Source organism: Pipistrellus kuhlii, unplaced genomic scaffold, assembly GCF_014108245.1.
Source record: "Pipistrellus kuhlii isolate mPipKuh1 unplaced genomic scaffold, mPipKuh1.p scaffold_m20_p_4, whole genome shotgun sequence".
NCBI classification, from domain to species: Eukaryota; Metazoa; Chordata; class Mammalia; order Chiroptera; family Vespertilionidae; genus Pipistrellus; species Pipistrellus kuhlii.
Window position 1 is genome coordinate 5,011,442 of NW_023425540.1, and position 26,486 is coordinate 5,037,927.

Here is a 26,486-nt window from a genome sequence, read left to right on the forward strand (position 1 = left end):
GTTCGTTCCTTTCACTGCCCTGCCCAGCTGAATTTGAGTATGTTTTAAACGGAGTTCATTATGAGTGTCTCCAGTAAGGTGGTGATTCTCTCCTCGTTTTTTTTTTGGTTTTTTTTTTTTATTTATTTTGATTTTTTACAAAGAGGAAGAGAGGGGGAGAGAGAGCTAGAAATGTCGATGAGAGAGAAACATCGACTAGCTGACTCTTGCACACCACCTACCAGGGATGTGCCTGCAACCAATGTACATGCCCTTGACCGGAATCGAACCTGGGACCTTTCAGTCCACAGACCAACGCTCTACCACTGAGCCAAACCGGTTTCGGCTCCTCCTCCTTTCTTTTCCCTACCTTTACCCATATAATTTTAACCCCCAAACTCAGGATAGTAAAGGAGCTTAAATATTAAGCAAACTCAGCTTGAAAGATGCGTTTTATTTTTTTATCATTTAAAAAATAATGCCCAAATATAAGTCAAATGCAAAAACATATAATACATCTATAATTAAAGAACCCTTTCCCAGGAAGGCAAAATTACTGAGAAATGTTTATTTTCCCTCTTGAAATGGCTTGTCCAGGTAATATATGGCTGCAGGTGGTAAATTCGCATCACTCTCTGTATTGCTTCCTTCCCTTAAGCCCACACCACTGCGCTGCCGGCCCTGGAAACAGAACACCTCGAGGCCTTACAGACCCAGGGCCCAGTGGACAGACAGGCTCTTGTCTTCCACGCTGGCCACCATGTCTTCGACCGCATTCCAGTCGAGCTTGCTGAGGATGCTGCCAGTGCTCTCAGAGGCACTGTCCATGCCACCCTCCCCAGCGGGGGACGCTGGCTCTTCAGTTGGTGACAGGTCTTGTAGAAGGGAACTGTGACTTCCGTGAAGAATCCTGCGGATGTCTGAGGGCACCAGCCAGGGACTCACCACAGTCTCCTCTCTCTCATCCTCTGCACATACCTGCTCCGTGTGAGGGCCAGGCCCAGCGCTCCGATACTGTTTTGAATGCCGTAGACAGGGAGCAGCAGAGCCTGACAAGGGAAAGGAACAAAGCGTACATTGGGACTAGCTCATTTATTGTGACTTTTATCCTCAAATCCATGGCAGTCACATTTTACCTACTATTTGAACCACAGGATTTGGATGTAGTTCGCTTTAGAGTTCTAACAATTCCTGTTCCTAGGGAGAAGGAACTTGAATTCTGACCACCTGTCTGAGTTTTAAAAGTAACCTCTAAGATGAGAGTATGGGGAGGAGGGGCCACAGAACAGAGCTGTGGAGGAGTGGCCTCTTAGGGAGGACTTGTGGATACTTCCCAAGAGTGATGTTAGGCATCTTCTTCACCCAGGCTTCACGCCTACAGTCTGCCTTGGGCACAGGCGTCAGGGTAAGTGCAGTGACCATAGTGTGGTCCTCTGCCCCCTACTGAACATAAGTACTTGTAGAAAAGAAATTCTCCAAGCCAGTGCCAGAGGCTAGGGAGCAAAGAGCTCTCTGCACTAGGCCTGTGGAGCTTGCCTCTAACACACTTATGTTCCACAGCCAGTGTTGACCTAAGGGACATCCACGACATGGGACCTGACCTGCTTACTTCCCAAAGAGGAGAAGAGGAGGTAACAGAGTGAAATTTGGCCTTTCACAGCTTTACCAACCTCATACACTTAAAGGTAAGGATACCTCCAAGAAATAAGGGCCCCAAAGCAATAATAGCAGCACCCATTTTGGATTTACAAAGGGACACTTAGTCCCTTGAACTTATGTGCATTTCCCTGGTCTCCTGTCTACCAGGTTTTATAGAACTGTGAAGAGGAACATGGGTGAGGGTGAGCTAGAGCAGTGGTTACCAACTGATGGTCCATGGACCACTGATGGTCCATAAGGTCCAAAAGGTTGGTGACTGCTGGACTAGAAGGAGACATTAGGAATTCCTGTGTAATAAAAGCCTAATATGCTAAGTGTCTGGCCTTTCAACCAATCAAAGCATAATATATTAATGATATGCTAAGGCCACTCAACCGCTCACTATAATGTGAACTGACCACCAGGGGGAAAACACTCAGATTGGTAAGTTAGCTTGCTGCTGGGGTCTGGCCGATTGGGACTGAGAGAGAAGGGCCAGACATGCCCTGGAGCCCTCCCACGGTCCTTCTTCAGCCCTAATTGTGCACCAGTGGGGTACCTCAGCCTGGCCTGTGTTCTCTCACAATCCTGGACCCCTTGGGGGATGTCAGAAGGCCAGTTTCAGCCCCATCTCACAGGCCAGGCCAAGGGACCCCATTGTTGCATGAATTCATGCACCAGGTCTCTAGTTAAGATCATAATTTCCCCCTCTCTCATTGAGCACAGCTAACTTGAGCAAGTATCCAAAGATGGAGCAGAATTGGGCCTGCGTTCCATGACTATGGGACCCTAGCGCCTTGCTGAGCACTTGTCATGCTGAACACTGTGGTGACCCCTTGGCATACACTCGTACAGTTATAATCCACATTTTGCAGGTAAGAAAATGGAAGTTCACATGAATGTACTGGAACTTCCCCGGGCTAAAGAGTAAGTAATGACCTGGGATTCCAAATTAACTCCACAGTCTTTTCTCTGAATCAATAAGCCCCACTTTTCATTCTGAAACCTGTATTTGAAATTTCTAAGAATGATTTACAGTTTTTATAGATTTAATATCAACTTCAAGAACTTCTTACCTATTCGGAAGGTGACTGGAGAGTGCACAGCCTTCCTCCGTGCCCCTCTGGCTCCACCGGCTTTTTTCTGGGTAAAAGTGACAGTTCCTGCAAAGACAGGCAGGCGCCTTCACCTGGTGCGTGTGCGTGATTATTCACGTACTCTACTAAGGCCTTCGAGAGCAGACGCCTCTGAGGGTGGATTTTATTTAAACCAAGAAAGCAGAGCAAAAGTGCAGATGAAGGCAGGCAGACTCTGGGTTGTGGTTTCCTTACAGCACAGCCATGGTCAGACACTAAGTCTACGAGCTGGGAACTCCCAACAGATGCCAAGGTAAACTGTATCAAGAAAATGACTAACCATGGTTTCTTAAATTTCAAAGTTAATAGCAACTATTTAATGTTTGTTATGCAAAATGTTTTATCATTTTCAATAACTCTAGGAGGTATGTTTTAAATGACATCTGAGGGCACCAAGTAAGCTATACACATTTATACCCCCTGTTAGCTACAAGTATGTTTTACTTTAGTAATCAAAACTCAACTATGGAAAAACTAAAGGAAGGCAAACAATAAAGAACATCTTTAAACGTGGGAAAGGATGTTCAAAGAGTAAAAACATGAGCCTCTCAATATTCTTCTGTTTTATATCCAACCTGAAATCTTGAAATCTACCAGAACGTTTTTTTGTCAATTACAGTTGCCATTCAATTTTATATTAGTTTATATTAGTTTCAAATTTATATTATTTTATATTAGTTTCAGATCATGTGTATAATTTATGAAATAATCCCCCCCAATATCCACCTGACACCATACACAGTTATTACAATATTATTGACTATATTACTTTACATCCCAAATCAAGTTCTTTAGCCAAACACAGAAGAAACAGATTCCCAAGTCAATCATATCTAATTTACTGACCATTCAAAAAAAAGTCATTTGTTTTAAAAGATTCCTAGGGTTTTCTTATTCCCCAGTGCAATATTTTGCATTCTGCTGAAATGAGAATTGCTTTTCACTAAGACTTACAGCTGTTACTAATGAAAATGTATCTTTGGAGACAAGAAGCAGTAGGCCCAAATTATATAAGATAAAAAAAGCTCTGTCTTACCATGTGGACAAGGTGAGCTCTGAGGTTGCCCGAAAGATTTCCCTTTTGGGATATAACTTGGTTTGGATATATATCTGACTTTTCCAGGTCGATTTACTGGAAAGTTGTGACCATAGCAGGTCTCTCTAAAGAAGAAATATTATTATTATTATTATTATTATTATTATTATTATATTCATAGAATATCATATCAGTGATAAAACTGAATTTCAAAAAGCCCAGATTCTCCCTCAGATGAATACTCTCACTTATTCTGTACCTCAGTGACATATTCAGTGTATAATAACTCTCAACAAGTTATTCTTGATATCTCAAACTTCATGCATTTTTCAGAAAAACTATTTTTGTTCTCCATCTATTTCAAACTATGTATGTACTGCCCTCACGGGGTGACTCAGTTGGTTAGAGCCTCGTCCTGTACACCAAAAAGTAGCGGGTTCAATGCCCACTGGGGGGGGGGGGGGGCGTGCAGGATGCAACTCATGTTTCTCTCTCTCGCCCTCAAATCAATTTAAGAAATTATCTCTAGTTATTGTGTATTTAAAACCCTACTTTATTTTATAAAAGATTCCAAAGGCAGTGGTTGAGCATCAACCTATGAACCAGGAGGTCACTATTGGAATTCCAGTCTCCATCCTATGCAGAAAGCAGCCGATCAATGATTCTCTCTCATCGATGTTTTTCTCACTCCCTGTGTCCCTTCTTCTATGAAATCAATAAAAATATATTTTAAGAAAACAACAAAGAAAACAAAATCAATTAAAAATATATTTTAAAATATATATATATTTTTAAAAAAAAAAAAAAAAACCTATACTTGGGTACTTTTCTTTAGTATTCTCTGTTTAATTCCTGCCTAACAAACATATCCAAACCTACTGAAGGTCACTAACTTAGGAAGAAATATGTAATAGTATCTACAAGTGAATCAGCAACAATGGGACAGGCAGGAGGAGGTGGCAGAGGAGGAGTGGCGAGCTGGTGGGACTGTTTCTGCAAGAGTGGAGCCCAGTGGAGAGCAGTTAGCAGGCAAGTGACAGGAGGAAATATTAACAATGACAGGAAAGAAGAAAGGATTGAACGGACAACAAAACTGCATTAGGTAAGGTAAGATGCTTTGTTGTGTCTTAGAGATTTAATGCCACTGTCTTCTTCCGTGGTAATTGTATGCACTTATAAAGAAATCATAATTAGGAGCCATTTTTCTCTTCAGTTTATCATAATTCTGAGCAGGGTAGATGCAAAAGTGCTTCATTTCTTAGCACACCTGACACTATCTTGCCAAATGACATAAACCTTATCTTACCTTCTTGGCGAAAGGGAGCTTTGCAGCCTGGAAGACTGAGCAGTCCTGGGCTTGCTAGGCGATGGCTTCTGTGCTGGTAGCTGCACCGATTCAGACAGCAGTTCATTCATCAGACTGTATGCTTGTGAAATTCGACGACTGTAGTGGTCACAGAGTAGCAATCTTCAGAGAAAGAATTAAACAACATTTAATAAGTCACTTTCAGTTCATCTTTCTAGAAGGAACACTGTTTGAAGACCACCTAGCATGTGTTTTTTGCAATGCTTTTCAAATGCACTTCAAATTTAATATCGAAGTTCATATGTCTAAAGACCATTACGCAGTATTATTAAAGGTTTCTGTAGCTATGGCCTTTGAGATATTTTCAAAATGCATCCACATTTCTGAATTGGGAGAGAGAGAGGAATCCAGAAATAAAATTCACAAAAAGTGAATGGAAGAAATATTATTTGAAAACAAATTCCTAAGAAGGCTAGTGGAGTCTATTGCAGTCCATCCCACAATTGACAAAAAAGGAACTACTGTGGAAACCGGAATTCCTTAGGCATTTTCTATGCGTCAGGTGAGCAAGCCAGCGAGGGTGCTACCACTCACCTGTCTTTTTCATGCTTCATCTTTTGTCTCAGCCTGATTTCTCTTGAAGTCATGTAAAACTGTACAAGAAATATCCAGTTAGCTCATTATTGTACAGTACAAATAATTAAACCATTATGGTTCATGGAAAACATGAAAATTCCACTAATAAATTTTAACAGGAGGTTAAAACATAATTTTATCATTTAGGAAACAGTGCAAAATACTGTCATATTTGATGAAGCTTCTGACCCCAGCACAAAACATGAAAATGTTAAAGCATTATGTAATTAAATAAAGTCCAATTTTTTAAATTGATTTTTTACAGAGAGGAAGGGAGAGAGATAGAGAGTTAGAAACATCGATGAGAGAGAAACATCGATCAGCTGCCTCCTTCACACCCCCTACTGGGGATGTGCCCTAAACCAAGGTACATGCCCTTGACCGGAATCGAACCCGGGACCTTTCAGTCTGCAGACGGACGCTCTATCCACTGAGCCAAACCGGTTTCGGCCAAAATCCAATTTAATGAGTGGAATGCAAAATCTATTTTAGTAGCTAGATTAATATGTTTTCTGGAAAAGAGATCCTTATCAGCTGCATTTAAAAGGGAAAATAAGAACCTATTAAGGATGGAGACACCTCTACTTTGTTCTCAGTCTGGTGATTAATCTCACCAATAGCTTGGTTAATAAAGCAGAAATGAGCCAAACTTGTGAAACCATCATTTTGATGTTTCAAAATGTTCACCAGAAACGTATTGCAGTGAATTCATTATAACTGTAAACTCTTCAAAACTAAGGCACCAAGAGGCAAACTAGCAAACGTCGCTATATACATCTTATTACAGAACATGGTCATGTTAAGCCGAAACCAGTTTGATTCAGTGGATAGAGCGTTGGCCTGCGGACTGAGGGGTCCCGGATTCAATTCCGGCCAAGGGCATGTACCTTGGTTGCGGGCACATCCCCAGTAGGGGGTGTGCAAGAGGCAGCTGATCGATGCTTCTCTCTCATCAATGTTTCTAACTCTTTGTCCTTCTCTCTTCCTCTCTGTAAAAAATAAATAAAATATATATTTTTTAAAAAGTCATGTTGAGTTGCTAATGAGGTTGTCTTTTCACACAAATTTTAAGTATAAATAGGTGCACAAAGAAGTGAATTCACTCTCTCAAGATCCTAAACAGAAGTAATAACAAATTATGATGTTTTTAATTACATTAACCCCTCACTATTCCCATACCTTTACCCAAATAGAAGCTACAAATAAAGAAATGAGATCTGAGATCTTGAAGGACATGTCATAAAGTTTATAAACCAAACAGTCCCAATGCCCTCAGAGTCCATTTATTATAAATTTGGACACAACTCTAACCCTCTTGGGTATTTGTTTGGCTGGCAGGGGGTGGAGGAAACACACACATATCCATGAGCACTTTAAGATTCTGGTCATGTACCTCAGCAGCCCTGAAGGTCATCACTATGTTCCCAGAGCTACTGACAAAACGTTACCTCGACATCAGCATGCTCTCTGCAGGCACAGGTAAGTAAACTACCTATCCACCTCCAAGTGAACACTCTAAACACTGCTTCACCTACTTTTGTACCATGTGGTGCTTCAATGTGACAATCTTATCTGGAAAATTCACTTACGGAATGGTGCTAAGAAGAATGAAGTACTTATTTCATGTCAGGAAGTAAAAGATAAACTAATCGAGATGAATCTGACTGAGACTGTCCCAGCACTGTGATGACTGAGAACACTGCTGTGTCTCCTTTAGGAGAAGCACTCTGGCCCAGCCCACCGCAGAGCTCAGTGAACAGAATGACAGCCTGAGGGGCAGGTGACACGCCCAGTGCCATTGTTCTGTAGGTCCATGACTAGACCATAGTTTTTAAATGTTCTGTAGGGAAGGTAGGATAGAAACAGATTCTAAATGGCTCTCCCACAGACACAGGTATTCAGCTGCAACAGACTCTCAGGGAAAATATGGGAATTACTCCAACTGTCACCCAATCTCTCAAGCCCTCATTTGTGTAAAATGCTAGAGCCACAGTTAGCCTGCAGGAGAAAAAGTACTTAAGATAATTCAATGTAAGATGGCTCTGCAATACTCTATCTTTTGTTAATTTCCTACTTAAGTAAAATGCTGACTTTTTTTGTCAAATTAAAAATACATTTAAATTTTGTTCATCCTTTTCTTAAATTTTGCCAGGAAAAAACCACAGGCATCCTGTGAGGTCCCCTTGTCCCTGACCCTGCGGACTCACCACACTGCTCCTGGGGCAGAAGGGGTCGTGCTCCTGCCCCCTCCTCTCCGCCAGCTGGTGTAAGTACTCCGCCATCCTCTCTCTCCGCTTTCTTCTCATCCAGACCTGGATCTCTCTCCTCTCCTTGGCAGTTCTTCCAGACCGGCTACTGGAAGACTGCTGAATCCTAAGGAATGTAACAGGCAGAGTACTGCGTGACTTTAAATTTGTGATGGAGATCAGCAGTACCACAACTGTTTATTTGTTAAGATTCTGTCCCATCTCAAAAAATGGCAGCTACACTAATAAAAGAGTAAGATGCTAATTGACTTCTTACTTCACGATGCCCACAAGCCCATCAGGAGTATGCAAATTAACCCAACAAAGATGGTAGGTTAATTTGGAGCCATACAGAAACATCACAAAATGTGTTCATGATAAAGAAAAAGACCTATTGTAAGCTTTGAATTTGTTTCATTAAAATATGGCTAATTTTGAATATTCTAGAACCATAAAAATTTTAAGTGGTTAAAAATTAATTATTCAGGCGAAGCCGGTTTGGCTCAGTGGATAGAACCTCGGTCTGCGGACTGGAAGGTCCCAGGTTTGATTCCGGTCAAAGGCATGTACATTGGTTGCGGGCACATCCCCAGTGGGGGGTGAGCAAGAGGCAGCTGATTGATGTCTCTCATCGATGTTTCTAGCTCTCTATCCCTCTGCCTTCCACTCGGTAAAAAAATCAATAAAATATATTAAAAAAATAAATAATTATTCAAAAAAGTTATTCAGCGGTTACCTAGAGATGCTCCTGGCTTGTTGTTCTGTTAAGCCCAGCTCTTTGCTGGAAACTCCGTCTTTGGTGATGAGGTCGTCAATAATGTCTGCAATGTCCGTCAGCCCAGTCACCTGGAGTGGATCTGCTGAAACGCTTCATTTGCAAGTGCAATTTGAGAAAAGTAGGTCAGTATCTACAACTTATTGCAGCAATGAGAACATGCAAAACTATGCCCTGTGAGAGCATAAATGAGCACAAAAATGATAAACATATAAATACTGTTCCTTGTATTCTTTAATCCAGTAATCCTCAGTGGAAAAGCCTGGTCATCAGTAACTGATCAATATGTGCTCTAACAAAAGCAACATGAGGCCCGGGAGACAAGTTCTACCTGTCCTGCCTGCTGAAACTGAATGCCAATACAGTAAAGAAGATGTAACCAGTGCAGCTTATGGTATCCTTACTGCCTGCGCTAACACAGTGAGGGGGTGCCAGTCCTCAGATTTTTTAAAATATCCCATTTCCAACGGGAATTAACTATATTCTTTTAATCCACAAAAAAAATGTAGTGTAGACGTTCACATACATATGAACAACGCAATTTCCAGAATGTAATATCCAACTTTAAGTAAAATTGTAGATTAATTCTTAATATATTTACCTCTGAAATAACTCATCATTGTTATTCACACCTTTAAAAAAAAAGAGAGACATTATTTCAAACAAACTTCAAGCCAGTTAATTTTTTACTTTCAATTATTAACCTGACTTAGGAATTATATAAACAGAAATTAAAATATTTTTAAACCTCCAAATTGGTTTAAAAGTATATGTATAGCATATTTATCCTTCTCTTGAATATACTATTCGGTAGTAAATGTCCCATTTTGAGATTACTACTTTTGTTCCCAGAATATTACTCTGAATAACACACTTTTAGGAGGTACAATCTTTCTTTGGTTAACACAGTTTAGAATACTGTGTGCAATTTATTCAAACAATCTCAAAACGCAAACCTGGATGGTCTAAAAGTAATACATTTGGGAAAATATCTAATTTAAATCCAAGAAGCCTTTACCAAGAGAAAAAAAAATTACAAGATTTAATGACAGCTTGTCTACAGCCTTTCTTTTATTTAAATGACAGCAATACCATTTACAAATAGCAATTGTTGCTGCTTACATTATTATGGTAATAAAATATATTGTAAACATTCAGTAAAATCATTGACCATCGATATCTAGGTTTAAAAAAACGTTCAAATCCACTGTCAAAGGTAACCCATTGCATTTAGTAGGCCCTGTCCTTCACGTGCTAGAGCGATCTGTTAGGACTCAAGAAGAGCATTTCACTGCCAGCTGCAAATGAGAGAATGAACGGGCACAAGTTTCTAAGTCTCAGTATCCCCAGCTGTGCAGTGCGGACATGGATGCCCAGCACTGAGGGCGCACAGGGCTCGGTAAGTCACAGCCACTATTTTGTTTTCAAACTAAATGCAAGTTCGCATAATTGGCAGTGTTTGAATTTCTCAATTAAAAAAAAATCAAATATTTTAGTAATTCCAGTTGTAGATTTCACACTAATTAGCTAGAGAGATATATGATGCTTGCTTGCTGTGTATCTTATGAAGGTAACAAGACACAGTTCATGTGAATGGTGCAATTTTTTAACTTCCCTTCACCCAAAATTTGTAAGTATTGTAAAATGGCTTCATAAATCCTTCATAACTGTATTCCCTGTAAATACTACTCAGTAAAAATAATACCTTGTTATAGCCTTCAGTGTATTGGAAAATAAGAGCGTAAATTAATAAAGTGGAGAACAATACCAGGAAAACTTGTCTTCTGGTCACTGGAGAGGCCGAGAACTGAGTCGGCAGAAGGAAACGCACACATTTTTTGACGAGAATGAGTTTCTGTTACTGAAAATTCATCTTCAAAAGTCTGTTCTTTGTTGCTTTGATCTTCCTTATTCATAGGAGCCAGGAAATGCACTAATCCAGAGTCTGTATTACAATTAAAACAATAGAGGGAAATATCACATGAAAAAGACAATGCGTAGTGGACACTTCCACATGGCAACGGATACAGCAGACGTTTGCAACATTTTCTACAGCTTTTTACTGTTTGATGAAATACGATATTTAGAATTTACATTGTCCAATGGCAAAAAAAAAAAAAAAAATCTGTTAAATTTATTATCAACTTCAGAAAACATAGCAGACTGAGCTAACGTGGACAAGGGCCTGCCCATCATAAAAACACAAAAGAAATGCTAACATAAAAAAAATTTGATTAATACACAACAAAACCCTGTAAATAAAAAAATCCCCTGGTGCCAGAAGAGGAATGGAATTGGAAGCTGGGATCCCTGGCCAGCGACTCTGGGAGCCCACAGAGGACCCGGGAGGCTCGCAGGCGGCGGGGCGGGGACTTAGCGAGCCTGGAGCTGACGGACAGCAGCTCTGTCCTCAAAGTGGGGGTGGGGAGACCTGCCCTGGACCAGCAGCAAAGCGTGTTCTGTCTGCCGGGATAGTGGACGGAAGAAAAACCCCTTTCTTGCCACAAACAGGCGTGGGGTCTGAATGTATACCATGCACGTAGCACAGCAACTCCAAGCCAAGCAGTGTTCACAAAAATCTGACCTAAAGTTTCCTGCTTCAGTGACAGCAAATGCAAACCACGCCAAAGACAAGCATACACACTCAGCAGAACCCCCAAAGATGGTAAAACATAACAAGTCACAGAGAAAGACACAGCCATGAGAGAGACAGTGTGCAGGCTCGACGACTGAGAACATGAAGGGATGAAATGAAGCAGCCTGAAAGGGCATGAACACTACTAGTCAAACAGACAAAAGAAGACACAAAATAAGAGAAGAGTATATCCCAAGAGCAAATAGATTTGAAAAAGAAACGGAACTTCTAGACATAACGTAGTCACCAAAATTGAACTGCTACAGCAGAGATGACAGGGCAGAAGAGGGAACCGCAGACTAAAAGGCAGCAAGCACATCACGGAAAGAAATGCTGGCAGCTGAGAAGTGGCTGAGAGGGAACGGAGTGAGAAGGTCCCACATACCATGTGGACCAAATAAAGAGAAAAATGCACCTGGAAACAGCATCAAAAATGCCAGGAGAGGGGCAGCATCGGCCTCTCAGAGAAAGGGAGCTGCCGTGGGAGCCAATCGCACTCCCACACCGGGGACCCCGATCTAGCAAAGGGCTGACAGCTCAGCTCAACAAGAACCGTCCGCACCTGACGTCCCCAAAGGCGATGCTCAGTATCTTTCACAGCAAGGCCTGGCAACCCCCTCCCAGCCAGCTCCCGCAAACCTTCTCTGGAAATGGCAATGGGCTTTGAAGCCAGTGTGTTTTCAGACTCAGGGCCGGAAGACAATTCAGTGGCATCCACAGATTCAACCTGTAAAAAACACACCACAGAACAGCTGGTATAAACTTTACAGTGCAAATTATTGTAAACAATTTTATGGAGGTTTTAAGCATTTGCCTTAATGCAGCAAATGAAAGAACGGGAAGTTTTACTCATTTGTGGCGTAACTGATTTAACCTTTGAAGAGCTCAGGAAAACAGCACCAGGTCATGTAATTTTAGAGAAGGGAGCAACGTCAGCTCCCATCCGGACAAAGCCTTCTGTTCTGAAGATGAGAGGCCACGGTCCAGAGACGCCGAGTGGCTTCCGCAGAGGCAGCATGGCCTTGCACCGGCCTTCAAGCTTCCTGGCCAGCGCTGGCCACGGAGCCCGCCTCCTCCAGGCCTGCCAGCTGCTCTCTCCCCTGAACGGGCAAGCCAGCAGCCCTGCACCTGCGTGCGCTTTCTAAAGGAAGAGACCATCCTAAACCAGAATCCAAACCTGCGTGTAAGTCAGTACTATTTCCTTCAAGGCATTTCGCATCATTACCTGGTGCACTGTCTTACGCCATATATTTTAGTGTAGTTTCTCATATGTTCAATCTTTTTAATGAGTGTTCAATATCTGGATTGATAAATATATCTTTAACCTGTCAGCATGCCAGTGTGGTGTTGGTATGTCAGGGATGGAATTCTTTTTCTTTTTAAAATATATATTTTTATTGACTTAAAAGAGGAAGAGGGAAGGAGAAAGAGATAGAAACATCAATGATGAGAGACAATCACCAATCGGCTGCCTCCCACACACCTCACACTGGGGATCGGGCCCGCAGAACCCGGGCACGTGCCCCAACTGGGAATGGAACCAGGACTTCCTCAGTCCACAGGCCAATGCTCTATCCACTGAGCCAGACCAGCCAGGGCAGGGATGGAATTCTTATCCTGCAGACCAATCTGAATTTCCCAATATAAGTCTCTGATGCATTCCAAAAATCTTTACTATTTATTTCTTAATCTTTATTTTACATAAATTTTACTTCCTAAAAAAGGACAGAATATTTGTGCAAAATAACTAAATGTTGGAGACTTCCTTTGTAGGTAGTTGTTGATCATGATATCCCAATATATGTAAAAATTAATCTTTTTATTATAAATACTTTTTAAAGAAATAAAAAACTTGTAAGGACTACTAATCCATTGTATAATTAAAAGAAATTGGGAAATCCAAATAGAAGGACAGTATTTATAAAGTTATAAAAATCTTGCTGAGGAAAATGATAAAATGACAGTGGGGGGAGGTGAGGGCCTGAGGGAGGCGGGCTGGAAGGTTAGTGGAGAAGGGACATCTGTCATACTTTCAACAACAAAGGTTGTTTGTTTCAAAGCAATTCTGGCTTTATAAGTCATACGTGTGTTTTCCTGGGAGAAGCTTCAGTTCCCTCCTTAGAAGCTGAAGGCAGTGGTTCTCACCTGGAGGCAGCTGGCAGCCAGACCAGACAGGGAGTCTACCAGAGGCCTGCAATGGGGACAGCCGCCTGACACACACGGTTACCTGGCCTCTCTTGTTTATAAAATTAATTACACTACAAATCTGATAGCTCGGTAATAAAAGCTCAACGAAGACCGCCTACCTCCTGGCAGTGCCAGTCCGCCGCCGGGCCCAGCACCCCGCGCTCGGGGAAGTCCTGCTCCACGCGGTGGGCGATGCTCTGGATGGCCAGCAGCTGTTCGTCGATCTTGCGGAGCTGCGAGCTGAGGCGCTGCAGCTGGGGGCGCGCTGCGGGGCGGGGCGTGGGGCCGGGGCGGGAGGCGCCCTCCAGCAGCTCCTGCAGCAGGTAGGCCCGCAGCCCGCCCCCTTCCCCTTCCCCTTCCCCTTCCAGGGCGGCCGGCTGGGAGCGCTCTTCTTGGAACTGGAAAGCTGGCTCCGGCTCGTCTGTGTATCAATAAGGTAATGAGAGAACTGATTACAACCAGGCAGATGGAGGTGCTGAGATCTGATCTTTGGGAAGATCTCAATGTAAGTGACATAAAACCCCATTCCAAACCAGTTTTAACCACAGACTTAGAAATGCCATTTGTCTCTGTTGTGAGTAAGAATATAAAAGTGTTACTGTGACCCCAGTCTTCTACATACAAGGCAGTTTGAATGTTACTTAAATTTTTTTTGTTGATTTCAGAGAGGAAGGGAGAGGGAGAGGCAGAAACATCGGTGATGAGAGAGAATCACTGATCGCTGCCTCCTGCACACCCCCCCGGGGACCGAGCCTGCCTCTGGGCACACGCCCTGACCGGGAATGGAACCGTCACCTCCCGGTTCGTAGTTCAATGCTCAACCACTGAGCAACACCAGCCAGGCTTGAATGTTACTTTTATCCTCTGCTACAAAAATATAAAAAAAGCAACTTTTCAACTCTCCTTGAACACCAACAATATCACACAGTGAACGCTAGACCCCCCCGTTGGCCATTCCTGATTCTGAGGGTATCTCAGGCAGTCAGCCCTCCAGACCTGCCTCCTCGGTGGTTGTGAAGATCAAGCTATGGGCAAAACACTCTGAGACGCGGGTTACTGAGCAAATGTAAGCAGTGCTATTGTCTTTCGTCCTGGGGGACCTCCCACGGGAAGATGGAGGCGCATTCCAGGTTGGCACGTGGGTGGTGATCTTTCCCTAGCGGCTTAGGCTGCACCTGTTAATGTCCTCAGCACTCTACCACCTGCCCAGCCTGAAGGTCTCCCCTCCCCTCATCACTCTCAGGGAAGAATCCGGTGCATCAGCTTCAAATAGAAGACACAGCAAAACGCCAGCGTGGCTCAGTGGTTGAGCGTCAACCTATGAGCCAGGGAGGTCGGGGCACAGGCCCAGGTTGGGTGCTCGATGCCCAGTGTGGGGCGAGCAGGAGGCAGCCGATCAATGATTCACTCTCGTCATTGATGTTTCTCTCTCATCCTCTCTCTGAAATCAATAAAAAGAAAATGCAGCAAAAGAAATGGACATCCCCAGGCCCGAATGGCCAGCAGACCTCACGAAACAGCTTCCCTTTTCCCGGAGAGCCTGCACACGCAGTGTCGTGGGCACATCACCCGGAGGGGACCTGAGTCCCATGGCTGCGGGGCTCCCCTCGCCCAGCCACTCTGCTGCTATTATTGCGGAGTCCCCACAGGAGGTGCTTCTGCAATACGCAGCAGCTGTGTCCGGAAATAACGAGTAAGCTCCCACTAAAACGGGTTTGTAGTTTGGTTTGTTTTCCATTTTAAAAGCCTAGCCCCGCCCCTCCATTTTCCAATAATGCAAATCCCAGGCACCTCTACCGGGTGACGGCCTATCCTCTGCCCTTACACTATTTTATGTAATAAATGTTACCGTACTAACATTTAACTTTAAATCGTCTTCCTTTTAAACAGGCATTGCTAAGTCCTTGTCTGTAATAAGTACAGAGGCATCCACGGGCATCCTCCTGACCAGGCAGTCCCCTACCAGCACCCCTCAAAGGAGGGTAGGACTCGCTCCCCTGGCAGAAGACATCAGCTGCTGTTTGAAAAGCTGCCTGACGCATTCAGTGGTCACAGGGCGAGGGGTCTGGTTCTATTTTCAAAATTTCGGAATTCAATGGCTATGAAACGAAGGGGAACTACGGGAGGCACTGGGAGCCACAGGCTGGGCTGGATCAGCCTCCGGAGCCATGAGGACACCACAGGCACAGGAGGGCCAGATCCGGCTCAGCGTGCAGTCCCCAGGCAGGGCCGGCGGGGCCGACGCCCAGGTCTGCTCTGTCTGCATGTGAAGTCCACGCTTCTCCTGCTCCGGCTGAGAGCCCAGCCTCCCACGTCTCCTCCGCTCCACGCCGCTGGCAGGCCTGGTGGGAGGGCAGAGCCTCTGGTCTGAAGTGCTGGCCTAGAGCAGGCAGTGCTGACCGCACCAGCACCTGGCAGCCCGCTGGGCCGTGCCTCCCCCAGGTGACCGCTGGAGGAGGCGGCCGCATGTGTGATTCGTCCAGTCACTCACATGGTGTATGACCAACCGGGTTTTGAAGAAATCTTAATCTTGCAAGTATTTTACATTAATGCAACCCGATTTATGGCTATAAAACTCAGTATTTTACTGACAAAGCACTGTTGGCTACCGTGCCTGTGTATTCCTATGTGCTATTCTAGGATTTCCTACCTTTTTAAATATGAGAATTCCTTTTAACGCCAAAAATCTCATTAAATCCCACAGGGCATTTTTTGCTAACCTCATTGATTGAGAGGAGACATCTGCAGCCGCCCTGCAAAATACCCATGGCCCCGCCGGCCCACACTTACCCACCTGGCCCCACTCCTCGGCCAGGGAGAAGCCGCTTCTGGTTCCTTCTGCCAGGCCAGGCGGTAGTGCCTGTCTGCCTGGAGCAGCGCCGGGGAAGGGGCAGCTCCTGTGTTGTCCGGGGCGCTCACCTCTGTCCTCTGTGACCGTCCTCTCTGACGATGGAGGGGAGGGGACCTCGGCGTGGGCAGTGCCTGTGCCCCAGCTTCCCCCCTCCACAGCGGATGGGGACGGCGATGCCTCTGCCGGTGGGAGAGGTAAGTCCTCCGCAGAGCTGGCGGGTCCTGTCAGGAAAGCTAAGGCAGAAGACTAATTACGCTTCTGAACGAGGAATTGGGAGGATTAACAGCTCATTCTGAGCATCCTGCCGCAGTGCTTTCCAGGGCAGAGGGGGAGGGAAGCAGGTCAGCAATGCTGTGGGCGGCACTACCGTGGCTCTTCACCCTGCGCAGGGCAGCAGCCCGGGTCACGGTCACGGCTGCAGCCATGTGATGTAACGCGGCCGGGGACGGGCCTGCCGCCTGCCACGGGGGGGCGTCCTCCTCGGAAGGCTCCCTGACAGGCAGCTCTTGCAGGTCGCCGGCTTCAATGTCAATCACGTTTATGTAAGCGTGTCCCACCTGAGCCAGAGCACAGCATCACAGGAAGTTACGGCTTTACTCTACAGCCCCTCTACCCCCGACCCCCACCCCAACCCAAAGTCCGCTTCCGAGGGTAAGGAGGGCTCCCAGCCACTCAGGGAAAGCTGCCGAAGCGCTGCCGTCATCTCAGCGTTTAATGTTAGGGGCATCATATTTAACCTTTCCAGCAGGCTGCACAGGTGGGATTGGCAGCCGCATTTCATCCAATCACTTGAGTAATGAGGATGACCATATACATTTTAGCATAAAGCTATAATGAAAACTTCTGAACAAAACCCAGACCAAATGCCATACCGTGTCTGAGGCTGAAGGGGACAAAGGCTTCTCTGCCCGTTCGGAGGGAAGGTTGAGATTCAGAAGCACATCTGCAGGCAATGCCTGGGGGACAGTCAAAGGTTCACATTCTGAAAATTAAAAAGAAAAATCAGGAGTATAAAAAAACCTGTAATTAGTCCTAAGTCATTAGCTTTGTAAAAACAAGTGATCAACAAACAACATGTATTTGTTCACAGGTATAATTTACTCTAGAGTAATTCTTAACTGAATGGAGATTGGCTCTTGCTTTTCTCATATGAATGATTCAAAGAATAATAAAGTATGCAAGTCAAGAAAATACTGTATTTCCTATTTTCCATTTCATATCATATTACATCATGTTTGTTTAAGAATCACTAATTTTTTTTTTTTTGCTTTCAACATTGTTTATCTGTTTATTTAAATAGCTTTATTGAGGGGGACCTAATTCAGAGATTCCACAGATAAATTTTACTACTCAAAATGCTTAACACCTAAATTGTATAAAACTCATTTAACTTCTTGCCAAAACCGGTTTGGCTCAGTGGATAGAGCGTCAGCCTGCGGACTGAAGGGTCCCAAGTTCGATTCCAGTCAAGGGCATGTACCTTGGTTGTGGGCACATCCCCAATAGGGGGTGTGCAAGAGGCAGCTGATTGATGATTCTCTCTCATTGATGTTTCTAGCTCTCTATCCCTCTCTCTTCTTCTCTGTAAAAAAATCAATAAAATATATATTAAAAAAAAATCCACACACCTCATTTAACTTCTTATTCAAAAGTAAAATAAAGAACCCTGTTTCAATAGGTCAGCAAACATCTAACTCAGTGTCTCTTGTCCTAGGACTCCAATCTTATTTCCTAGCGTCTATTTTTAATAGAACAGTACTTTCAAATTCCATATGCAAACCAGAACTCATTGTCAGAGTGAGTACTGGAAACTTGTGGGCTTGAATTTATACGTTACGAACACTATAAAACGAGAAGACAAAAAATGAAAATACTTTAGTTACTATCTGTCTCTATCAGATCCAGGGATTGATATGAATGCTTTTTCATGGGAGGGAGAGGGGAATCTAATGTTTTGACATTATGCAGACAATCTTTAACAGTCATGCTTTCTCAAAAAAAAAAAAAAAAAAAAAAATTTAAGAAAGGAAGAAATCCCACCTGGTGTGGAGGAAATGGCTTGTGGATTTTCCCGACATTCAGATACCACTTGAGAAGCAGCTTCTTTATCTGGTAGTCAATTAGGAGATTTGAGGCAAAGAGAGAAATAGAAAAAGGATTTCATAATCACAGGGAAAATTAAATACATAAATGCAGATTTTTTAGACTACTGGGTATAAAAGATAGTAGAAAAGTAGACTGACAACTTAAATTTTTAATTTTTAAAAATTAATAACTTCAGCCGAATCCGGTTTGGCTCAATGGATAGAGCGTCGGTTTGGGGACTGAAAGGTCCCGGGTTCGATTCCGGTCAAGGGCATGTACCTTGGTTGCAGGCACATCCTCAGTAGGGGGTGTGCAAGAGGCAGCTGATCGATGACTCTCTCATCGATGTTTCTAACTCTCTATCTCTCTCCTTTCCTCTCTGTACAAAATCAATAAAATATATTTTTTAAAAAATAATAAAAATTAATAACTTCATATTTTATTATTATTTATCTCCTGGGCCTCATTAGCTGACAAGCTGCAGACTTTAGACGACCCAGCAAAGAACACCCAAGCGCTATCTCATTTAAGAACGTCTCACAGGTGACCAACAGTCACATGAAAAGATGCTTAAGGTCATTAGTCATCAGAGATGCAAATTAAAACCATAATAAGCTATCACATCAAGCCTGTCAGAATTGCTATCATCAATAAATTAACAAATATAGCAGCTGGTGAGGACGTGGAGAAAAGGGAGCCTCGTGCACTGCTGGTGGGAATGCAGACTGGTGCAGCCACTGTGGAGAACAGTAGGAAATTCCTCAAAAATTAAAAATGCAACTGCCTTAACAACCCAGCAATTCCACTTCTGGGAATATATTCAAGGAAACATGAACTACTAATTCAAAAGAATGTATGCACCCCTATGTGCTTTGCAGCAGTATTTACAATAGCCAAGATCTGGAAGCACATAAGTGCCTATATTTAATAGAAAAAAACGCTAATTAACCAGGATGCTGTAATGGGTTGACCGAACAGGAGGAGGTCGCGCACCTGAGCTGGGGGAGGGCTTGGTCAGCAGCTGCGAGGCTGCTTTAAGGGCCGGAGAGGGAGGCAGGGCCGGACCCAGAGCAGCTGCGGCTGCTGCAGGGCAAGTGAGCCAGGCAGGGCTGAATTGGCAACTCCAGGTGGGCCAGGGCCTGCTTGACCCTCGCCGTGGCAGCCCAGGAGCAGGCAAGCGGCCCGCAGGCAGCCCCAGCAGGGCCTGTTTGGCTGTCACCACGATGCAGGACAGGCAGGCCCGCAGAGGGCAGAGAACCACGGGGAGGGGCCTAAGCTGTCAGTAGGACATCCTCTCACCGCTGTCCCCCTCCCGGGCAGAGCTGGCGGCCCTCCCTGCAGCACTCGCAACCTGCCCCCCACTCACCGGTTCCAGCCACCCCCCGCCTCCCGGCCTCAGGCCAGAGCTCAGCGTTCTGTCTGTGGATTAGGGTGCAGCCCATGGGATCTCAGAACAAACATCTCTATTATGCTTCCAGTTATCTCAAATTCAACTGGAAACGTGGTTTTAAGTTTAAAACGTGTAAAGCACATATCAGGGTTAGGGACAAGAACCTGGGATGCCAGACTACCACCAGGTAATTTAAAATCCCCTACATCATTTTGAAGAAAAAGTCTAACTAGATTACACACTGCAGAGTGCACGAAAGTCTGACTCTCCAGGAGAGCAGGTACCTGGGTCCGTGTTGGTGCTGGCGTCCTGCCGGCCCACAGCGCTGCTGCGCACAGTGGCCAGGAAGTGCAGCCCGGCGGCCGTGGCCACGTCCCCCTGCAGCGCTTCTGCAACAAACAGGGACCCATCAGCGAGGGGCCAGGGAGGGGAGCCCCGCAAGGGAGGCGAGGCCCGAGGGCAGAGCTTTCTGAGCCAGGTGGCAGCTGACTCCAAGGCAGCCCGGTGGCATCAAAACCCACGTTGTGGGACTCCGCAGGCCCAGCCTGATGAGCAGTCATGGTTGACAGAGGGGTGATGTGGTCAGACTGGTGATCTGAAACCACCGGCTGGGGGGTGGAGCAGGGGTCTGAGGGTGGGGCTGCCGCGGTGCCAGCCAGACAGGGACGGTGGGGATGGCAGCAACGCCACCCGCAGTGACAAAGGGCGGAGACCGAGAGGCTGAGCACCCGGGAGGGGGGGCAGACAGACCCAGGAGGACCCGAGTTTGGGGTTTGTAAGAGAGAACAAGCCAGCCGGTGGGGGAGGGATGGTGAATTCGGCTGTCCACGCCGCCTGAGGCAGCTGCACCCCACGGGAAGGTGAGGCGGGAGGAGGGGCCAGTCCAGGCTGTTGGGGAGTCTGGGTGAGATGGGTTTTCCTGGGGGTCACCAGGACCTAGCAGAGTCAGTGTCAGTGACGGGGTGTTATAATGAAAGCACAGGGCTGGCTTTGCCCCGTTCCCAGCACAGAGCTCCCTGAACCTCAGCACATCCCGAGGCGTTAAACACCAGCATGTCATCCGGCTTCTATCTAACGCTCTGCTCCCCGGTAGTGGTCGGCAAACTTGCTCTGTGAAGGGCCGGAGAGTATGAGCTTCGTGAACCAGCGCTGGGCCGCCCGGACAGCGTGCACCCCGGGGACGGCTGCGTTTCAGGGAGACCCAATTCCGGAACAGGCGTGGTCGGCACCGGCCTGTGGCCTGGTCTGTCAGGGGTGCTCTGTGGGATCTCTCTCTCTCTCTCTCTCACGCACGCACACGCACGCACCACGGTGTCAGATCACAGGGGAAGAGCGTAGCCTTTTTATCTAGACGTTCCCAGATGCGTGGTCTGGAAGCGGACTGTGATGAGCTCAGACCCCACACCGGCACATACATACCCAGCGGGATCTCAAAGGCCTCCAGCGTCTGGGAACCACGATGCTCTCGCTGCTCCTAAACGAACCCCAAACCATCAACTTACAGTTAGCTCAATGGCATTTATTGTTTTGAAAAATATATTTAATAGCTCTGAGCATGGTTAAGTCTTGGGAATAGGTTCAAAGTAACCCTAAAAGGAGCTCCCAAAGTCAGGCCCTAAAGGAGGAGGCCACAGCTTCGTGCTTTCCCTCTGCAGAGCAGCTCAGCTCCCCGCACCCCTGGGGCAGATTTCCTCCTGGGCCGGCTAATGAGGACTTCCTGTGCCCGGAAAACACCACGTAACCTGTCCTTGCAAAGCTAGGGAAGCCGGTCACACGTTTAGGAGTGTCTGGGGAGGTCTGACTTCCCACACCGGCTGCACAATCAGGTGTGGGCCCTGTCAGAGGCCCCTCAGCACAGAGAGGAAACTGAAGCAGGGGACACCCAGTCACACCAGGGTGCACCCCGCATCAGGAACAGGCAGTGACGTCAGGGTAGGGAGGCCACACGGCAGAGGCTCTAAGCCACCGCCAGTGACTGGCCATGGAGCTGGTTCCGCCTCATACTGTGCCTCGATCAGAGTCTGCAGGTCACAATCGGTGCTCCAGCCCCGGCCAGGTGCTCCCCCAGCCCACTCCCCGGGCTCTGGCTGCGCAGGTGGGAGAAGGCAGGGATGTACCTCGGCTTTCCCAGCTGCCCCCGAGTCCGGGGCAGGCAGGACGGCGGCCTCTGGCTGCTCGGCCGCACTGGGCTTTCTCCTCTGCTTCTCGGAGCGCTTCTCCTGCAGCTCTCTCTCTGCCCGCCGTCTCTGCCTGGGGAAGACACAGTGCGAAATGTATTCCCACTGTGCCAGTGACAGTGTTCCATCCGTGTCATGCTCCATGGGAGACGGTCATGGAATTATGTCCACAAACTGTTTCAATGGCACTTAGTTAAATTAGCACGAGATCCTGCCACAAGAGAAGCAAACACCAGCCAACGTCAGGACACGACGCCGTCCAGCTCCTCTGCTGGCGGCGGGCTTTCCGGGGCCCCCGGAGGGAGCATCCGGCCAGGACCCCAGGAGGGGGTTTCAAGCTCCCTCCTCTGCGGAGACCTCCGCTCAGGGAGGCTCACCCGGAAGAGGGAACACCCGGTAAATGAAGGAAGGACTGCTTCTGGAAAGAGAGCACTGACGACAGAACTTAGGGTCATAAATGCAAACACTGCAGTGTCTGCTGGTCAGCACACATACTAAGCATCCATGAGTAAACACTACAGGTGCCCTTCATCAGGCACAGCCTTCCTGGGACAGGCACAGGCTCACCGGCCGCGTCCCCTCACTCGCCCCCCACCTCCTAGGTGAGCGTGGAGGGCGGTAAGAGGAGGAGGGCCCGGGAGGACCCGGAGTCTGCAGAGGGCTGCTCCTCCTGCCACAGGAGAGGCAGGGAGCCCGCCCGCTGGGGTGCGAGGGAAGAACTGCTTACTGAAACAGAACAAATAACGTATTTGTCTCCAGCCTGGCCGTGTGACTCAGCTGACTGGGTGTTGTCCCGAGCACCCAAAGGCCACTGGCTCGATTCCTGGTCAGGTTTTGGGCTTAAACCCCAGTAGGGGTGTGCAGGAGGCAATCGATGCATGTTTCACTCTCACATCAATGTTTCTTTTCCTCCCTCTGAAAATCATTTAAAAATATCTTTTAAAAATAACAGTATCTGTCTCTCACAGCACAGATTTTCCTTGTCCCCAGATGTGCTCCAATGCAGGACACCCGACAAGGAAACTGAATACGCAATTGTGCTTGGGTAGGAGTTTGAGCCAGTTCACTTCCAGTTTGTAACTACAGTAGAGGCCCGATGCACGAAATTCATGCAAGGGGCTTGGCCCTGGCAGCCCCGGCTTCGTCCAGAGGAAGTCTGGAAGGATGACGGGTCTAATTAGCATATTACGCTTTCATTGTCACAGACGACTGTCACCAATGACCTTGCCTTTTCTTGCCGTCCTTCCCTGGCCGCGCTCCAGGAGGCTCCCCTTTGTCCTTTCCAAGTGAGAGGAGCCCGGGGTCGCCTCGCTCCAGGAAATCCGGGGTCGGTCTGGGCTGGCTTTGTTTACACGCAATGAGGTTTTCGATCCGAGTGAGCTGTGGGCTTCTGCACTACAGGAGAAGAAACAGCGTATTAACTTATAAGTACATACCTCAATTATGCAACATGCTAATAGAATATTGGGGAAAACCATTTGTTTAAATTAAACTAAGATGTGCAAGAGGTGAACAGGTCAAAGACAACAAACACATTGGGTGGACGAGTGAGATGAGATCCTGATCTGAAAGAATAAATGACAGCCGTGTGCGGAGAATGCCAACTGGGTTGCCCCATTCCAAAAGTGAAGCTTCAAGTCCTCATCTCCTTCATTTCTTGTCCAGGTTAAAAATCGTCCTCTTATCAATGATATTACATGCCTAGCATTTGATTTTAAATTCTTTGGAATAAGGAGGACGCAAGAGGCTGGGCGTATGAATGAACAGATAGCACATAACAGGTTGTGGGTAACCACCCATGCTGAAATATTATTCTCTCTAATAAGAAAGTCTTTAAATCCTTCTCAAAATGTCTTTCTACCCTTTATTCTTTTTCCCCCTGTTCAAAACATGTTCAGAAGAAGGGAGGGCATGCTAAGTATTTTTTCTAAGGAAATGACCATTTCTTTTTTCTTTTTTTTTTAATAAATTTTTATTGTTCATATTATTACAAATGTTCCTTTCCCCCCCCTTCTCACCCCACCCTCTGCCCTTTCCCCACCCCCCATTGTCCTCATCCATAGGTGCAGTTTATGTTCAGTCTTCCCACATCCCCCTCTCCCCTTTTCCCCAAGAATAAACAGTTCACTCCCCTTCCATACCTCTGATTCTATTATATTCAATAGTTAATATTGTTCCTCAGATTTTTTTTTTTTTTTAGTTTCCTTGGTTTTTAGATTCACTTGTTGATAGTTACGTATTTGTTGTTCATAATTTTTATCTTTGTTTACTTTCTCTTCTGAAAGAACCCCCTTCAGCAATTCATATAATTCTGGTTTGGTGGTGATGAACTCCTTTAGCTTTTTTTTATTAGTGAAGCTCTTTATCTGGCCTTCGATTCTGAGTGATAGCTTTGCTGGGTAGATTATTTTTGGCTGTAGGTTCTTGCTATTCATCACCTTGAATATTTCTTGCCATTCCCGTCTGGCCTGCATGGTTTCTGTTGAGAAGTCAGCTGACAATCGTATAGGTGCTCCTTTATAGGTAACTACCTGCTTTGCTCTTGCTTCTTTTAATATTCTCTCTTTGTCTTTTGCTCTTGGAATCTTAATTATGATTTGTCTTGGTGTGGTCCTCTGTGGATTCCTTTTGTTTGGAGTTCTGTGCGCTTCCTGGACTTGTAAGTCTAATTCTTTCACCAGGTGGGGAAAGTTTTCTGTCACTATTTCTTTCAGTATGTTTTCAATATCTTGCTCTCTCTCATCTTCTGGGACCCCCATAATTCTGATGTTGGTTCACTTGAAGTTGTCCCAGAGGTTTCTTACATTATCTTCAACTTTCTGGATTCTCTTGTCTTCTTGTGTCTGCGGAGGAGTGTCTTCTGGCTCTTTATGTTCCAAATCTTTGACTTGATTCTTGCGATCTTCCATTCTGTTTTTAGGACTCCATAAAATATTTTTTATTTCAGACAATGTATTCTTTAGGAAATGACCATTTCTTCTCCTGGTACCATCTTCAAAGCTTTGTTTAAATTCAATTAATTGGAGTGACTCTGGTTAACAAAATTACCCAGGCTCCAAGTGTCCCATTCCATAACACATCATCTGTACGTTGTATGGTGTGTCACCACCCAAGTGAAGTCTCCTTCTATCTCCATGTATCCCCTTCACCCTCTCCCACCTCCCCTTCCCCTTTTCTCATCTTCAAACCCTAAAAGTGCACTAGGAAATGATTACTTAATTACCTCTTAGGACGGTACTACGAACTCACAAAATGAGAACGGACCAATCTGAATTTCATAAGTAAGAAGTTTTGGTGGCCTTAAGATTCAATCTTTTGTGTTTTAAGTACTTTAAAAAGACACCATTTTTTAATATATGCAGCTATTTCTAGACCTGGTCTATTTAACCATTTTAACAGTAACAGATTTGAAAGTAATCATATCACAACTGCTAGGAGCCTTGAACAATGCTTCTCTCCCTCTCTCTCTCTACACTCACACACACACACACACACACACGGCATTTTACTTTGCTACTTATGTCTTCTGAGAGGAGAAGAAACGCGTGTGAAAGCATTCAGCACGTTCTGGTGTTAACGTACAAGACCTGAAACCTTTGGAATACGCCCGTTATTCTGAACGGCGTTTGCATGGGCTGTCAACAAGCAGCACGTCTCTGGAGGACGGGTCAGCTGTCCCGAGCGCAGGGTGCCCGGTGAGGGGCCCGGGGCAGTAGTTACCGTGTCCTCGGGCGCCGGGCGGGCGGGAAGGAAGGAGAAGCCGGGGCGCTCGCTCTCTCCGGCGGCCCTGAGGGGCGCGCAGGGGGCCGGCCCCGGGGCGCGGCACACGGAGAAGAAGGTGAAGGCGCGGGGCGGCGGCAGGTGCAGCAGCGGGAACCCGAAGGGACCTGGAGGGGCCACGTCACACCCTCGGGGCTCCAGAAACAAGGCCGCGTCCAGCCCAGGTGTCACGGTGTCCTGCCCCACGTACTGGTCCAAGTTCAAGTGCTGGGGGACCTCCAGCCCCCCGGTCCCGGGCCCCGGCTTCTGCGCCGCTGCGGGCCGCGGGCCCCGGGCCCCGGGGGGCGCAGGGCGCTGGCGGGAGCCGCGGGGCCCCCAGGCCTCTCGGGGCGGCGGCAGGCCCCTGGGGGGGCCCCACGGGGCGCGGTCCGCGGGGAAGGCCGGGGGCTGGGGGCCCGGCTGCAGCCGGAGCAGCGGGAAGGCCTCGGCCGGCCTGGCGGTGGCGGGGGGCACAGGCGGTGCGGCCAGGAGCGGGAGGGCAGCGTGGCCAGCGGGGCCCGGGGGCACCAGGGTGGGCAGTGAGCTCCCAGCTGCTGTGTTCAGACCGCTGTTCCGAGGCTGGCCTTCCAACGGACAAGGAACATTCTGGAAGAGAAAAAATCCATTGTGTAAGGTGGAAATGTGTAACA

The 26,486-nt window shown here is 46.5% G+C and overlaps 1 protein-coding gene across 7 annotated transcripts in view; it reads right to left on the bottom strand.

The window, feature by feature from the left end:
• Positions 1–413: 413 nt before the first annotated feature.
• The window catches only part of CPLANE1 (ciliogenesis and planar polarity effector complex subunit 1), a 62,744-nt gene continuing 36,671 nt past the window's right edge, over positions 414–26,486 (bottom strand). For 4 of the 7 annotated variants that reach the window (XM_045571494.1, XM_045571495.1, XM_045571499.1 and 1 more), the window contains 20 exons: positions 25,798–26,442; positions 23,306–23,472; positions 22,018–22,150; positions 21,320–21,374; positions 20,185–20,289; positions 18,466–18,534; positions 17,298–17,407; positions 16,793–16,982; positions 16,494–16,658; positions 13,694–13,995; positions 12,027–12,114; positions 10,521–10,697; positions 9,354–9,384; positions 8,714–8,845; positions 7,939–8,104; positions 5,690–5,748; positions 5,096–5,257; positions 3,790–3,914; positions 2,694–2,780; positions 414–1,028 (listed from right to left, as the gene is read on the bottom strand). In XM_045571494.1, coding sequence (XP_045427450.1) covers positions 685–1,028; positions 2,694–2,780; positions 3,790–3,914; positions 5,096–5,257; positions 5,690–5,748; positions 7,939–8,104; positions 8,714–8,845; positions 9,354–9,384; positions 10,521–10,697; positions 12,027–12,114; positions 13,694–13,995; positions 16,494–16,658; positions 16,793–16,982; positions 17,298–17,407; positions 18,466–18,534; positions 20,185–20,289; positions 21,320–21,374; positions 22,018–22,150; positions 23,306–23,472; positions 25,798–26,442 — 3,312 coding nt within the window. In that variant the 3' untranslated portion in view covers positions 414–684. Of the gene's footprint in view, positions 1,029–2,693; positions 2,781–3,789; positions 3,915–5,095; positions 5,258–5,689; positions 5,749–7,938; positions 8,105–8,713; positions 8,846–9,353; positions 9,385–10,520; positions 10,700–12,026; positions 12,115–13,693; positions 13,996–16,493; positions 16,659–16,792; positions 16,983–17,297; positions 17,408–18,465; positions 18,535–20,184; positions 20,290–21,319; positions 21,375–22,017; positions 22,151–23,305; positions 23,473–25,797; positions 26,443–26,486 lie in introns of all 7 variants that reach the window. The other 3 variants (XM_045571497.1, XM_045571498.1, XM_045571496.1) reach the window with 3 other exon arrangements.